At 48.5% G+C, this 16417-nt stretch overlaps 1 protein-coding gene across 1 annotated transcript in view; it reads left to right on the top strand.

Annotated features, from left to right (window-relative positions):
- The window catches only part of LOC146009481 (pancreatic triacylglycerol lipase-like), a 32823-nt gene extending 17613 nt beyond the window's left edge, over positions 1–15210 (top strand). Inside the window, exons 4-11 of the mRNA XM_083149907.1 lie at positions 505–630; positions 1094–1228; positions 6115–6223; positions 11246–11365; positions 11791–11910; positions 12294–12412; positions 13516–13632; positions 15102–15210. Coding sequence (XP_083006033.1) covers positions 505–630; positions 1094–1228; positions 6115–6223; positions 11246–11365; positions 11791–11910; positions 12294–12412; positions 13516–13626 — 840 coding nt within the window. The 3' untranslated portion in view covers positions 13627–13632; positions 15102–15210. The remainder of the gene's footprint in view (positions 1–504; positions 631–1093; positions 1229–6114; positions 6224–11245; positions 11366–11790; positions 11911–12293; positions 12413–13515; positions 13633–15101) is intronic.
- The last annotated feature ends 1207 nt before the right edge of the window (positions 15211–16417 follow it).

A 16417-nucleotide genomic window follows, 5' to 3' on the forward strand; every position in this document is an offset into this window, starting at 1 on the left:
ACTTTTATCAAATGCCAAGAGGATACGTTCGCTACGTTCAGATCGGTGGTTTCAGTCTCCAAGGAAACCGAACTTCGTATCTCTAGCTGCAATAAAAGTGGTGCAAATACATTAGTTATTTTGCATGCAGAGTAAACAATGTCTGCTTCCGCATGCAGCGCCTCATGCTGGCCAGTTTTATTCTCTCACTATTTTACACTAGGTAGGAGCAGGTCACACCCCTCCCGAACCTCCCAACCCTGACTCTCTGCCTGTTACACATAGAGGTCTGCCCGCCTGCATCCTGTGGGACACTCCTAGTTCAATGTGTGGTCTCCTGTTGCTATATCACACTCAGATGTGATGGTGGCAGAGCCAGGTACAGAATGGAACCCATTGGAATTAGGGTGTCCCAGCGAGACATGCCACATACCCCGCAGAGGAGAGATTGGTCCTATGTATGTATTCTTCTATTTTGGAGGAACCTGTGTGCCTATTAGCCTAACGCCGTTCTCCTCCCTCCAGGTGATCAGCGCTACCAACCCTTCCTCCATCTCAGCATCCAACTTCAGCACGACCAGGAAAACGCGCTTCATTATCCACGGCTTCACTGCAAGCGGAGAGAACGCCTGGCTGTCCAACATATGCCGGGTATGAGAGGAGGGAGGGACTGCGGGGGTCATTACATACAGTACTGGGCCTGATTCAGAGGTGGGCGCTGCTGCGTCAGCACTAGAATCTGTTGTGAGTGCCACAGTCAGGACCTCCTGTGTCCGCAGCACTGGCCGCACTACTCAACCTCTACACAGGTATATTGCATCAAGCGAAATGATGACAAACTATATACTTGGTAGACTCCAGTCCTGGACCTCCTGTGTGTCTGGGCCCGGGACTGGGGTCCCGGAAGTCCCCCTCTGATGGCGGTCCTGGCCACAGTAGGCACATGCGAGGGTCAGTGGTCTCCTCTTATGCGCTGGGATGCACTGCCACACTCACATTTTTGCGCTCGCTTCAGACCACCGCCCCAGTCAGTGCCCGCCTTATTGCTGATGACGGGCTTGTATACAGGACTGGCGATTGGCAGCAATATGTTGTATTTTATGTTTACCTCCAGAAACTGTTCACGATTGAAGACTCAAACTGCATCGCTGTGGACTGGAACGGTGGCTCCCGTGCCGGGTACATACAAGCAGCCAATAACATCCGTGTGGTTGGGGCAGAAGTGGCTTATTTCGTAGACGTCCTCTCGGTAATGACTGCCTGATTTCCTGTTTGTTTAACACAAAACTCATTTTCTTAGTGGTAAACAGCCCAAAATCTGCCCACACAGGGGCAATGTGACGCGATTGGGGCAATGTTCTGCTAGGTGCACCTGCAATATTCTGCTTGTTGGATTGGATTGGACCAAGGCTCAGCATCTATTATAGATCTGATCAGATGGATCTGACGTGAATAGAGGGAGACATGAGCCCAGGGTCAGATCACATTCCTGGGAGAGTTCCAGGGAAAGCTGAAGAGATTTGTAGCTTTGGATATGTCTGTGTAATGGATGGGGGGTGTTAGATATGTCTGTGTAGTGGATGGGGGGCTTCGGATATGTCTGTGTAGTGGATGGGGGGCGTTAGATATGTCTGTGTAGTGGATGGGGGGCTTCGGATATGTCTGTGTAATGGATGGGGGGTTAGATATGTCTGTGTAGTGGATGGGGGGCGTTAGATATGTCTGTGTAGTGGATGTGGGGGCGTTAGATATGTCTGTGTAGTGGATGGGGGGCGTTAGATATGTCTGTGTAGTGGATGGGGGCGTTAGATATGTCTGTGTAGTGGATGGGGGCGTTAGATATGTCTGTGTAGTGGATGGGGGGCTTCGGATATGTCTGTGTAGTGGATGGGGGGCTTCGGATATGTCTGTGTAATGGATGGGGGCGTTAGATATGTCTGTGTAGTGGATGGGGGCGTTAGATATGTCTGTGTAGTAGATGGGGGGCGTTAGATATGTCTGTGTAGTGCATGGGGGGCGTTAGATATGTCTGTGTAATGGATGGGGGCGTTAGATATGTCTGCGTAGTGGATGGGGGCGTTAGATATGTCTGTGTAGTAGATGGGGGGCGTTAGATATGTCTGTGTAGTGGATGGGGGCGTTAGATATGTCTGTGTAATGGATGTGGGGCGTTAGATATGTCTGTGTAGTGGATGTGGGGGTGTTAGATATGTCTGTGTAGTGGATGTGGGGGTTAGATATGTCTGCGTAGTGGATGTGGGGGTGTTAGATATGTCTGTGTAGTGGATGTGGGGGTTAGATATGTCTGTGTAGTGGATGGGGGGTGTTAGATATGTCTGCGTAGTGGATGGGGGGCGTTAGATATGTCTGTGTAGTGGATGTGGGGGGTGTTAGATATGTCTGTGTAGTAGATGGGGGGCGTTAGATATGTCTGCGTAGTGGATGGGGGCGTTAGATATGTCTGTGTAGTAGATGGGGGGCGTTAGATATGTCTGCGTAGTGGATGTGGGGGGTTAGATATGTCTGCGTAGTGGATGGGGGGCGTTAGATATGTCTGTGTAGTGGATGTGGGGTGTTAGATATGTCTGTGTAGTGGATGGGGGGGTTAGATATGTCTGCATAGTGGATGGGGGGTGTTAGATATGTCTGTGTAGTGGATGGGGGGTGTTAGATATGTCTGTGTAGTGGATGGGGGGCGTTAGATATGTCTGCGTAGTGGATTGGGGGCGTTAGATATGTCTGTGTAGTGGATGTGGGGGGTTTGATATGTCTGTGTAGTGGATGGGGGGTGTTAGATATGTCTGCGTAGTGGATGTGGGGGTTAGATATGTCTGTGTAGTGGATGTGGGGTGTTAGATATGTCTGTGTAGTGGATGGGGGGGTTAGATATGTCTGCATAGTGGATGGGGGGTGTTAGATATGTCTGTGTAGTGGATGGGGGGTGTTAGATATGTCTGTGTAGTGGATGGGGGGCGTTAGATATGTCTGCGTAGTGGATTGGGGGCGTTAGATATGTCTGTGTAGTGGATGGGGGGCGTTAGATATGTCTGCGTAGTGGATGGGGGGTTAGATATGTCTGCGTAGTGGATGGGGGGCGTTAGATATGTCTGTGTAGTGGATGGGTGGCGTTAGATATGTCTGTGTAGTGGATGGGGGGCGTTAGATATGTCTGCGTAGTGGATGGGGGGGTTAGATATGTCTGCGTAGTGGATGGGGGGGTTAGATATGTCTGCGTAGTGGATGGGGGGTGTTAGATATGTCTGTGTAGTGGATGGGGGGTGTTAGATATGTCTGTGTAGTGGATGTGGGGGGTGTTAGATATGTATGCGTAGTGGATGGGGGGTGTTAGATATGTCTGCGTAGTGGATGGGGGGCGTTAGATATGTCTGCGTAGTGGATGGGGGCGTTAGATATGTCTGCGTAGTGGATGTGGGGGTGTTAGATATGTCTGTGTAGTGTATGGGGGGCGTTAGATATGTCTGCGTAGTGGATGGGGGGCGTTAGATATGTCTGCGTAGTGGATGGGGGCGTTAGATATGTCTGCGTAGTGGATGTGGGGGTGTTAGATATGTCTGTGTAGTGTATGGGGGGCGTTAGATATGTCTGCGTAGTGGATGGGGGGCGTTAGATATGTCTGCGTAGTGGATGGGGGGGGTTAGATATGTCTGTGTAGTGGATGGGGGCGTTAGATATGTCTGTGTAGTGGATGTGGGGGGGTGTTAGATATGTCTGTGTAGTGGATGTGGGGGGTTTGATATGTCTGTGTAGTGGATGGGGGGTGTTAGATATGTCTGTGTAGTGGATGTGGGGGGTGTTAGATATGTCTGTGTAGTGGATGTGGGGGGTGTTAGATATGTCTGTGTAGTGGATGTGGGGGGTGTTAGATATGTCTGTGTAATGGATGGGGGGTGTTAGATATGTCTGCGTAGTGGATGGGGGCGTTAGATATGTCTGTGTAGTGGATGGGGGGCGTTAGATATGTCTGCGTAGTGGATTGGGGGCGTTAGATATGTCTGCGTAGTGGATGGGGGGCGTTAGATATGTCTGCGTAGTGGATGGGGGCGTTAGATATGTCTGCGTAGTGGATGGGGGGCGTTAGATATGTCTGCGTAGTGGATGGGGGCGTTAGATATGTCTGTGTAGTGGATGGGGAGCGTTAGATATGTCTGTGTAGTGGATGGGGGCGTTAGATATGTGTGCGTAGTGGATGTGGGGGGTTAGATATGTGTGCGTAGTGGATGTGGGGGGTTAGATATGTCTGCGTAGTGGATGGGGGGGTTAGATATGTCTGCGTAGTGGATGGGGGGGCGTTAGATATGTCTGCGTAGTGGATGGGGGGTTAGATATGTCTGTGTAGTGGATGTGGGGGTTAGATATGTGTGCGTAGTGGATGTGGGGGTTAGATATGTGTGCGTAGTGGATGTGGGGGGTTAGATATGTCTGCGTAGTGGATGGGGGGCGTTAGATATGTCTGCGTAGTGGATGGGGGGTTAGATATGTCTGCGTAGTGGATGTGGGGGGTTAGATATGTCTGTGTAGTGGATGTGGGGGGTTAGATATGTCTGCGTAGTGGATGTGGGGGGTTAGATATGTCTGCGTAGTGGATGGGGGGTTAGATATGTATGCGTAGTGGATGTGGGGGTTAGATATGTCTGCGTAGTGGATGGGGGGCGTTAGATATGTCTGCGTAGTGGATGGGGGGTTAGATATGTCTGCGTAGTGGATGGGGGGTTAGATATGTATGCGTAGTGGATGTGGGGGTTAGATATGTCTGCGTAGTGGATGGGGGGCGTTAGATATGTCTGCGTAGTGGATGGGGGGTTAGATATGTCTGCGTAGTGGATGTGGGGGGTTAGATATGTCTGTGTAGTGGATGTGGGGGGTTAGATATGTCTGCGTAGTGGATGGGGGGTGTTAGATATGTCTGTGTAGTGGATGTGGGGGGTGTTAGATATGTCTGCGTAGTGGATGGGGGGCGTTAGATATGTCTGCGTAGTGGATGGGGGGTTAGATATGTCTGCGTAGTGGATGTGGGGGGTTAGATATGTCTGTGTAGTGGATGTGGGGGGTTAGATATGTCTGCGTAGTGGATGGGGGGCGTTAGATATGTCTGCGTAGTGGATGGGGGGTTAGATATGTCTGCGTAGTGGATGTGGGGGGTTAGATATGTCTGTGTAGTGGATGTGGGGGGTTAGATATGTCTGCGTAGTGGATGGGGGGTGTTAGATATGTCTGTGTAGTGGATGTGGGGGTGTTAGATATGTCTGCGTAGTGGATGGGGGGGTTAGATATGTCTGCGTAGTGGATGGGGGGTTAGATATGTCTGCGTAGTGGATGTGGGGGGTTAGGTATGTCTCCGTAGTGGATGGGGGGCGTTAGATATGTCTGCGTAGTGGATGGGGGGGTTAGATATGTCTGCGTAGTGGATGGGGGGCGTTAGATATGTCTGCGTAGTGGATGGGGGGCGTTAGATATGTCTGTGTAGTGGATGTGGGGGGTTAGATATGTCTGCGTAGTGGATGGGGGGTTAGATATGTCTGCGTAGTGGATGGGGGGGCGTTAGATATGTCTGCGTAGTGGATGTGGGGGTGTTAGATATGTCTGCGTAGTGGATGGGGGGGTTAGATATGTCTGCGTAGTGGATGGGGGGGTTAGATATGTCTGCGTAGTGGATGTGGGGGTGTTAGATATGTCTGCGTAGTGGATGGGGGGGTTAGATATGTCTGCGTAGTGGATGGGGGGGTTAGATATGTCTGCGTAGTGGATGTGGGGGTGTTAGATATGTCTGCGTAGTGGATGGGGGGGTTAGATATGTCTGCGTAGTGGATGGGGGGGTTAGATATGTCTGCGTAGTGGATGGGGGCGTTAGATATGTCTGCGTAGTGGATGTGGGGGTTAGATATGTCTGCGTAGTGGATGGGGGGGTTAGATATGTCTGCGTAGTGGATGTGGGGGTGTTAGCTATGTCTGCGTAGTGGATGGGGGGCGTTAGATATGTCTGCGTAGTGGATGGGGGGTAGATATGTCTGTGTAGTGGATGGGGGGCTGTGTGTCTATAAAGGAACCCTTTGTCAGGTCACTGCCCCTAGTTTCTTAGCCTCTTGTTATACTATAATACTATACATTTGTTTCCAGAAAAACTTTTCCTATTCTCCTGCTAATGTTCACCTGATTGGCCACAGCCTGGGAGCGCACACTGCCGGGGAGGCTGGACGGAGGCTGAAGGGCATGGCTAGAATCACAGGTGACCCGTCAGGAATTACATTTATTATATCCCCTAGGGTTAGATGGGAGGGATGCAAAACACAAAAAGACCTACCAACCTAAAGGCGATGAGGTGTGGGGAATTACTGATAGCAGCCAATGAGGTGTGGGGAATAATGGATAGCAGCCAATGAGGTGTGGGGAATTACTGATAGCAGCCAATTGGATGTGGGGAATTACTGATAGCAGCCAATGGATTGTGGGGAATTACTGATAGCAGCCAATGGGGTGTGGGGAATTACTGATAGCAGCCAATGAGGTGTGGGGAATTACTGATAGCAGCCAATGAGGTGTGGGGAATTACTGATAGCAGCAAATGAGGTGTGGGGAATAACGGATAGCAGCCAATGAGGTGTGGGGAATAATGGATAGCAGCCAATGAGGTGTGGGGAATAACAGATAGCAGCCAGTGTGGTGTGGGGAATAACTATTAGCCAATAATGCGCCAGGAATAACTGATAGCAGCCAAAGAAGTGCCGGGAAAAACTGATATTAGCCAATGAGGTGTGGGGAATAACGGATAGTAGCCAATGATTTGTGGGGAATAATGGATAGCAGCCAATGAGGTGTGGGGAAAAACAGATAGCAGCCAGTGTGGTGTGGGGAATAACTATTAGCCAATGCGGTGCCAGGAATAACTGATATTAGCCAATGAGGTGCCGGGAATAACTGATAGCAGCCAGCGAGGTGCGGGGAATAACTGATAGCAGCCAATGAGGTGTGGGGAATAAATGATAGCAGCCAATGAGGTGTCAGGAATAACTGATAGTAGCTAAAGAGGTGAGGGGAATCTACCTGGTTAGTTACACCTGCAGCACATACACCTGGCTAGTTACCTCTGCAACACATTCACCTGTACACTTAGTTAGTTACACCTGCAGCACACACTCCTGGTTATTTACCTCTGCAACACATTCACCTATACACCTTTTAGTTACATCTGCAGCACACACTGTATACCTGGCTATTTCCTTCTGCAGCACACACACCCGTGTTTCCTTCTGCAGCACATGCACCTGGAAAGTTACCTCTGCAACACATTCACCTATACACCTTTTAGTTACATCTGCAGCACACACTGTATATCTGGCTATTTCCTTCTGCAGCACACACACCCGTGTTTCCTTCTGCAGCACATACACCTGGCTAGTTACCTCTGCAACACATTCACCTGTACACTTAGTTAGTTACACCTGCAGCACATACGCCTGGTTAGTTACCTCTGCAACACATTCACCTATACACCTTTTAGTTACATCTGCAGCACACACTGTATACCTGGCTATTTACTTCTGCAGCACACACACCCGTGTTTCCTTCTGCAGCACATGCACCTGGAAAGTTACAACTGCAGCACATACACCTGTACACCTGGTAAGTTACCTCTTCAGCACATACACCTGTACACCTGGTAAGTTACCTCTTCAGCACATACACCTGTACACTTGGTTAGTTACACCTGCAGCACATACACCTGTACACCTGGAAAGTTAACTCTGCAGCACATACACCTGTACACCTGGTAAGTTACCTCTTCAGCACATACACCTGTACACTTGGTTAGTTACCTCTGCAGCACATACACCTGTGCACTTGGTTAGTTACCTCTGCAGCACATACACCTGTACACTTGGTTAGTTACCTCTTCAGCACATACACCTGTACACCTGGTAATTTACCTCTGCAGCACATACACCTGTACACTTGGTTAGTTACCTCTGCAGCACATACACCTGTACACTTGGTTAGTTACCTCTGCAGCACATACACCTGTACACCTGGTAATTTACCTCTGCAGCACATACACCTGTACACGTGGTAAGTTACTTCTGCAGCACATACACCTGTACACTTGGTTAGTTACCTCTGCAGCACATACACCTGTACACCTGGTAAGTTACCTCTTCAGCACATATACCTGTACACCTGGTAAGTTACCTCTGCAGCACATACACCTGTACACTTGGTTAGTTACACCTGCAGCACATACACCTGTACACCTGGTAAGTTACCTCTGCAGCACATACACCTGTACACCTGGTAAGTTACCTCTTCAGCACATACACCTGTACACCTGGTAAGTTACCTCTGCAGCACATACACCTGTACACCTGGTAAGTTACCTCTTCAGCACATACACCTGTACACTTGGTTAGTTACCTCTGCAGCACATACACCTGTACACCTGGTAAGTTACCTCTTCAGCACATACACCTGGTAAGTTACCTCTTCAGCACATACACCTGTACACCTGGTAAGTTACCTCTTCAGCACGTACACCTGTACACTTGGTTAGTTACCTCTGCAGCACATACACCAGGTAAGTTACCTCTGCAGCACATACACCTGTACACCTGGTAAGTTACCTCTGCAGCACATACACCTGTACACCTGGTAAGTTACCTCTGCAGCACATACACCTGTACACTTGGTTAGTTACCTCTGCAGCACATACACCTGGTAAGTTACCTCTGCAGCACATACACCTGTACACCTGGTAAGTTACCTCTGCAGCACATACACCTGTACACCTGGTAAGAAACCTCTGCAGCACATACACCTGTACACTTGGTTAGTTACCTCTGCAGCACATACACCTGTACACCTGGTAAGTTACCTCTTCAGCACATACACCTGTACACCTGGTAAGTTACCTCTTCAGCACATACACCTGTACACCTGGTAAGTTACCTCTGCAGCACATACACCTGTACACGTGGTAAGTTATCTCTGCAGCACATACACCTGTACACGTGGTAAGTTATCTCTGCAGCACATACACCTGTACACCTGGTAAGTTACCTCTTTAGCACATACACCTGTACACCTGGTAAGTTACCTCTTCAGCACATACACCTGTACACCTGGTAAGTTATCTCTGCAGCACATACACCTGTACACCTGGTAAGTTACCTCTTCAGCACATACACCTGTACACCTGGTAAGTTACCTCTGCAGAACATACACCTGTACACTTGGTTAGTTACCTCTGCAGCACATACACCTGTACACGTGGTAAGTTATCTCTGCAGCACATACACCTGTACACCTGGTAAGTTACCTCTTCAGCACATACACCTGTACACTTGGTTAGTTATCTCTGCAGCACATACACCTGTACACTTGGTTAGTTACCTCTGCAGCACATACACCTGTACACCTGGTAAGTTACCTCTGCAGCACATACACCTGTACATCTGGTAAGTTACCTCTGCAGCACATACACCTGTACACCTGGTAAGTTACCTCTTCAGCACATACACCTGTACACCTGGTAAGTTACCTCTGCAGCACATACACCTGTACACGTGGTAAGTTATCTCTGCAGCACATACACCTGTACACCTGGTAAGTTACCTCTTCAGCACATACACCTGTACACTTGGTTAGTTACCTCTGCAGCACATACACCTGGTTAGGTACAACAGGTAAGTTAGCTCTCACCTCCAGCACATCCACCAGTACACCTGGTTAGGTACACCTGCAGCACATCCACCTGGTAAGGTACACCTGCAGCACATCCACCTGGTAAGGTACACCTGCAGCACATCCACCTGGTAAGGTACACCTGCAGCACATCCACCTGGTTAGGTACACCTGCAGCACATCCACCTGGTTAGGTACACCTGCAGCACATCCACCTGGTTAGGTACACCTGCAGCACATCCACCTGGTTAGGTACACCTGCAGCACATCCACCTGGTTAGGTACACTTCCAGCACATACACCTGTACACCTGCAGCACATCCACCTGGTTAGGTACACCTGCAGCACATCCACCTGGTTAGGTACACCTGCAGCACATCCACCTGGTAAGGTACACCTGCAGCACATCCACCTGGTTAGGTACACCTGCAGCACATCCACCTGGTTAGGTACACCTGCAGCACATTCACCTGGTTAGGTACACTTCCAGCACATACACCTGTACACCTGGTTAGCACATACACCTGTACACCCTGCAGCACATCCACCTGGTTAGGTACACCTGCAGCACATCCACCTGGTTAGGTACACCTGCAGCACATCCACCTGGTTAGGTACACCTGCAGCACATTCACCTGGTTAGGTAAACTTCCAGCACATACACCTGTACACCTGGTTAGCACATACACCTGTACACCCTGCAGCACATCCACCTGGTTAGGTACACCTGCAGCACATCCACCTGGTTAGGTACACCTGCAGCACATCCACCTGGTTAGGTACACTTCCAGCACATACACCTGTACACCTGCAGCACATCCACCTGGTTAGGTACACTTCCAGCACATACACCTGTACACCTGGTTAGGTACACCTGCAGCACATCCACCTGGTTAGGTACACCTGCAGCACATCCACCTGGTTAGGTACACCTCCAGCACATACACCTGTACACCCTGCAGCACATCCACCTGGTTAGGTACACCTGCAGCACATCCACCTGGTTAGGTACACCTGCAGCACATCCACCTGGTTAGGTACACTTCCAGCACATACACCTGTACACCTGCAGCACATCCACCTGGTTAGGTACACTTCCAGCACATACACCTGTACACCTGGTTAGGTACACCTGCAGCACATCCACCTGGTTAGGTACACCTGCAGCACATCCACCTGGTTAGGTACACCTCCAGCACATACACCTGTACACCTGCAGCACATCCACCTGGTTAGGTACACCTGCAGCACATACACCTGGTTAGGTACACCTGCAGCACATCCACCTGGTTAGGTACACCTCCAGCACATACACCTGCAGCACATCCACCTGGTAAGGTACACCTGCAGCACATCCACCTGGTTAGGTACACCTCCAGCACATACACCTGTACACCTGCAGCACATCCACCTGGTTAGGTACACCTGCAGCACATCCACCTGGTTAGGTACACCTGCAGCACATCCACCTGGTTAGGTACACCTCCAGCACATACACCTGCAGCACATCCACCTGGTAAGGTACACCTGCACATGTCTTATGCGTTGATTCCTCCTATCTGTTCTCTCTCGTCAGGCCTGGACCCAGCTGAACCATACTTCCAGAACACAGCTCCAGAAGTCAGGCTGGACCTGTCAGACGCTGCCCTTGTTGATGTGATCCACACAGACGCCGGCCCTTTTATTCCTAACCTGGGTTGGTACAGTATATTTCTAGCTCTTCTTTTCCTGCCACTAAAAAAACGAGATTATTGCCGTGATAACCGAGAGGTGGCTCAGTGGTAAAAGGAGGACCCATGTCCAGTGCCCCGTGATTCCAACCCGGCTAGCGACCCACATTCGTGCAGAAGAAGACACAATAACGGCCCTTATCATTATCCAGTGCAAGTCACGGTGGTGGAGAATTAACCTCCAAAGCAATTGTATTTCCTCCGGTGTGGGAACAGCTGCTCCTGCAATCCCTAACTGGCTGCTTGTGGTATAGTAGTGACTCTTTCACCCAGGTGATCCGGCCCATTGCCCACCCGCAGGACATCCCCAGGAACACGCTCCCTATATTAGCATACAGACCATTGTCAGTACATACTGTATAATCCACTAACACAATAACGTGTCCTTCAGGGTTCGGAATGAGCCAGGTTATTGGCCACTTGGATTTCTTCCCAAACGGAGGAGTCAGTATGCCGGGATGTACGCAGAACAGGGAGAACCCCAGCGCCAATGTTGAAGATGTTTGGAGTGGTAAATATTTCCTTCCTATTGCAGGCCTAATTCTGGACATACTGTAATTACACGGGAGCTTAGTCTGTACAATAATGTATAGGAGTATTTTACATGTGGCTCTTCTTATTCCCCCACCACAGCAGAGAGGCAAGTGCACCCCGTACATTAGATAAAGGAAGGAGACAAGTGCTTGTATTTAAATATCTATGCAATGAATCAGAGGTGTACTTATTGTATGGCGCTATAAGCGAGATGAGGATACTCAGGGCCGAAGGTGGGAAAGGCATGGCCAAATTATGGGGCGGGGCCAAAGCTGCTCAATCAAACCCCAAAGTGCCCCTCGACACCCCTGATAATGCATATATGATATTAACCCTTTGGTGTTTGGATATTCTTTACAGGAACAATGAACTTTATCACATGTAACCACAACATGGCCATCACATACTACACAGACAGCATCACCAACGCCAACACCTTCGCCAGCTACCCATGCCGCAACTGGACCAGCTACCAGGCAGTAAGTCTCTGCTCCGTACTTGCTAATTTGCAACCCCCGGAATAAGCCATTGGCCACTTTGGGGGTGGGACTGGGCTATTTGGGTCATTAGGCCCATCATTGCAAGGTTCGTGAGGAAAGGGCTAAAATGGTGCGGATTGCTTCATCTCAGCCCTGTTCCATTAATAAATACCTGCAATTCCCAATGTTATCTCACCATCCTGCCCATTGCACTAGGTGAGGTCTGACCAACCAGCTCTATAGCTGTTGTAAAACTACAAGTCCCAGCATTCCTTGCCACAGTTTTAGCATTATCTAATGGCAAACCTCTGGCAAGGCATGCTGGGAATTGTAGTTTCACAAGTTGTCCAGTCCTGCACTAACTAGTGGGTGGGGTGCGGGATATCTGCCGACTCTCCTGTGGATCCTGGGGACTTCCTGAAAACCTCTCATACCTTCAGGGATTGTGGGTCAGTAAGTTCTGGCTCAGGTGTAAGAGAGTGTGATCCGTTCCATTACATCCCCGGTCCAGTCACTTACGGCTGTACACAGGGCCTGATTCTGGTTCACTTGCAAAAGCAAATTCTCTCTCTAATGGACAAAACCATGTGCACTGCAGGTGGGGCAGATGTAACATGTGCAGAGAGAATTAGATTTGGGTGGGGTTTGTACTTCAAAGTGAGATCTATATTGCAGTGTAAAAATAATGCAGTCAGTATTTACCCTGCACAGAAACAAAATAACACCAAAATCTAACTCTCTCTGCACATGTTACATCTGCCCCACCTGCTTTTGCAGGTGAACCAGAATCAGGGGCACAGTGTGTTATTGGCATTGTACAGCACAGATCAAAATGAAAATAGGGGAGAAACACCAACTGCCAGTGAGTCCGTTTGGAATGGCAGTTGGTGGCAGTGGGTGTGGCTCCCCTATTTGAATTTTGACCTGTGCTGCAGCCTCCACCTCTGCAGCCACCACTGGTTCTTATTGCAGAGATAACAGCGGACGTTGCCACAGACGTGTGTGTCGTGTATACAGGGCCTGCTGTCAGTTCTCATGGACTGAGCACCATGACCGGCTTCATACTGTACATCGCTATGACCTTTGTATCTGTCATTTTACAGGGCGTCTGTGACTTCTGCCCAAGTGATGAATGCGCAAAGATGGGCCACTATGCCGAAACTTACCGCGGTATTACCAGCGCCAGCCAAGTCTTTTACCTCGCCACGCCGTGATCCATGGTAAATGGGAAACCGCCGATATACGGGAAAGAGTCAGGATGTTGTGCTGTCCTAAGATAAGAGACCCCCCGGTAACAGGACAAAGGGGTCGATCCTATTAGGTGCGGATGATTCGCACTCGCGAATCACCACGGCACATGGCGCACTTTACGGCAGACTGAATTTGCTTAAATGTGCTCTTACCTCCATAGGGGTGCAAGCAATTTTAAGTGAATTTACATATAATTCATTCACCTGTGTTAGATTCCGGTGTCTCCCTCGTCCGTAGCGCTGTTACCGGAACTTGCAGGACGTGTCGGAGGAATGGATTGTATGTTAATTGTGTGTGTGTGTGTGTGTGTGTGTGTGTGGGGGGGGGGTTGTATTGGGGTATTTAGACCATTGTATTGTGACTGTGTGTTATCCCTGACGATGGGCTTATATGCCCGAAACACTTATCGGACATGACACTGTGAATAAATACCTTTTTTTTCTACTGTATCAAGTTTCTAGAGTGCCACCTTATCCATCTACTATACATATATAGGGTAAGGAGGATAGGAGGAGCAAAAGAGGTTAGGAGGAGGAGGAGGAGGAGGAAGACATCTTCTATTATGATGAGATTTTTCTGCAGCAAGTGTTTTACCAGAAAAAAGGTGCAAATTTTGCATCTGGACACATGCTGCACTGCAGAGGGGGCAAATACATATATCTATGTTTGTATGCAGGGTAAATACTGGCAGCTACTTCGTGCAGCTTATAATTGCTGGAGGGGTGTTTACATACTAGGCTAATGTCGCATGGCAAATTGTAAATATTGCATAGTGTCCTCTATTCACTCCAGCTACTACCCATCAACTATTTACACTTCTACTGTTCTGAGTTTTAAGCCCTGGAGGCATCCTAAGTACTCGTAAGGGAACAACGGGCAGTTGTATTATGCAGAAGACCTTTTTAGCATAACTCTAGGGGTCTTCTATAATTGTCCGGGTGTTTCATGCAGGTTTGCTGAATATCTAGTGTAGTGACCCTGATGCAGGTTAGCAGAACTTACACAGCCGGCGACACTGACATTACTGTTATGTTGGTAACTAGTACCAAGTGTGGGAGGCACCAGCCGCTGGGCTCCTGCTCTGAAGGGGGCACCTCTCCTCCTACTATTTAATAAGTTCATTTTTTCAGTAGCAAATAGCTCTGTCAGTAAGGTGTCAGTCTACAGTGTGACAGGTCCGGGGTTCTAATCCTGGGTGATATATAATATGTGTATATAGTTCTGTAAATAATATTGGATGTTAATTCTGATGCCATCACCTTAGGGGTCACTCTGCAGATGTGTGTATTATAATATACAATGGCCCCAGCTGTACACAGAGATCAGAGGTTACCTGGGCTTTGTGCAGTGTATATAACAGGTGTCTCTTACTATGTACTTACCGTACAGAGCGCACTATCCCATATAATATTTGTGGCTTTATTACATTTAATTTCAGATACATTCCCAGAAGATGGCTCCAACCACATCCCTGTAGCTAATGCCAGCCCGGCCGTGTATGAAGAATACTGTATATCTAATCTATAAATAAAACTGTAATAAATCTTTGTCTCTGTTTGTACTGAATGTTTCTTATCTCCGTTACCATTTGGGACCTCTCGCCCCTGCGCTGAACCTGTTTTCGCCTTTTCTTGGGTGAGGGTTTTCAGCGCCGTTTTTTTTTATTATTTATTTATTTTAACCTTTTTTTTTTTACACTGGAGCCTGCATGGATCTGACTGATCTGTTCACCCAAGTACGCCTAAAAAAAAACATATTTTTGCCTGGTGATTCCTATTCGGAATCTTTCAGTTGTGTAAACATTCGTATTTCTGAATAGGAATACAAATACACCTGGCAAAAGAATATGAATAGCCATATTTCGGGCATAGTAAATGCCCAAAATACGTGTAGGCAGTCATACAGTATTTTCATATGACTGCCTACAAATACGACTATTTCAGGTGTATTCCCCTTACTAAATTTCCCCCAGTCTCTTTTTGTCCTCTCACAAATTTAGCTGGAAGCTACACCCTCTAGAACTGGCATGTCAAAACTGTGCCCCCCCCCCCCCCCATAGTTTTAGCATTCCCTAATAGCAAAACTGTGGCAAGGCATGATGGGACTCGTAGTTTCACAACAGCTGGAGGGCCATAGTTTGGACATGTATGCACTAAAATGTCAGCCCAATCATCAGAATTTAGAGATTCACCAGAATCCCTCTCCCAGGCCAATTTGTGTAGGTCTTGTCTAGGTGGTCCAAAAGTGGGACATAGACATAGCAGTTCAGTAGAAGTCAAGGGGGGAAATGTTGCTGTGAAAAGCTGGGAATCACGAGTCATTGAAGTATCTAAGACCACTTTTCTGACAAGAGAAGAATTCTGATGGGACCCGACCAGGGAGGATAATGCTGGAGACTTGAACAGCGGAATTATGGGAGAGGAAGGTGAAGAAAGACCAAATATTCAGGAAACTGAGTCCCATATCAACAATGAGTGGAGACTATAAAGTGATCATGACCATTTTTTGGGCAGTGAGTTCATGGGTGCCAGAAGAGGGAAGCAGGAGAAAGCATTCCCATACCTTCTGCTTTAAGAGAAACCCATGCACTAAAGGAACCTGGGTTATTCCATAAAAAGCATTGTGCAGCCTGTACACAGAAATAATAATGTTTCAAATGAGGAATACTTAGTTCACCCCCTGTGTGGATTCTGGTGGATTATGAGATGCACTCGGGGACAACTTCCCGCACATTAAATTGAAAGGTGTGAAATT

Source organism: Crinia signifera, chromosome 6 (genome assembly GCF_055691185.1).
Source record: "Crinia signifera chromosome 6, ASM5569118v1, whole genome shotgun sequence".
Lineage (NCBI taxonomy): Eukaryota > Metazoa > Chordata > Amphibia > Anura > Myobatrachidae > Crinia > Crinia signifera.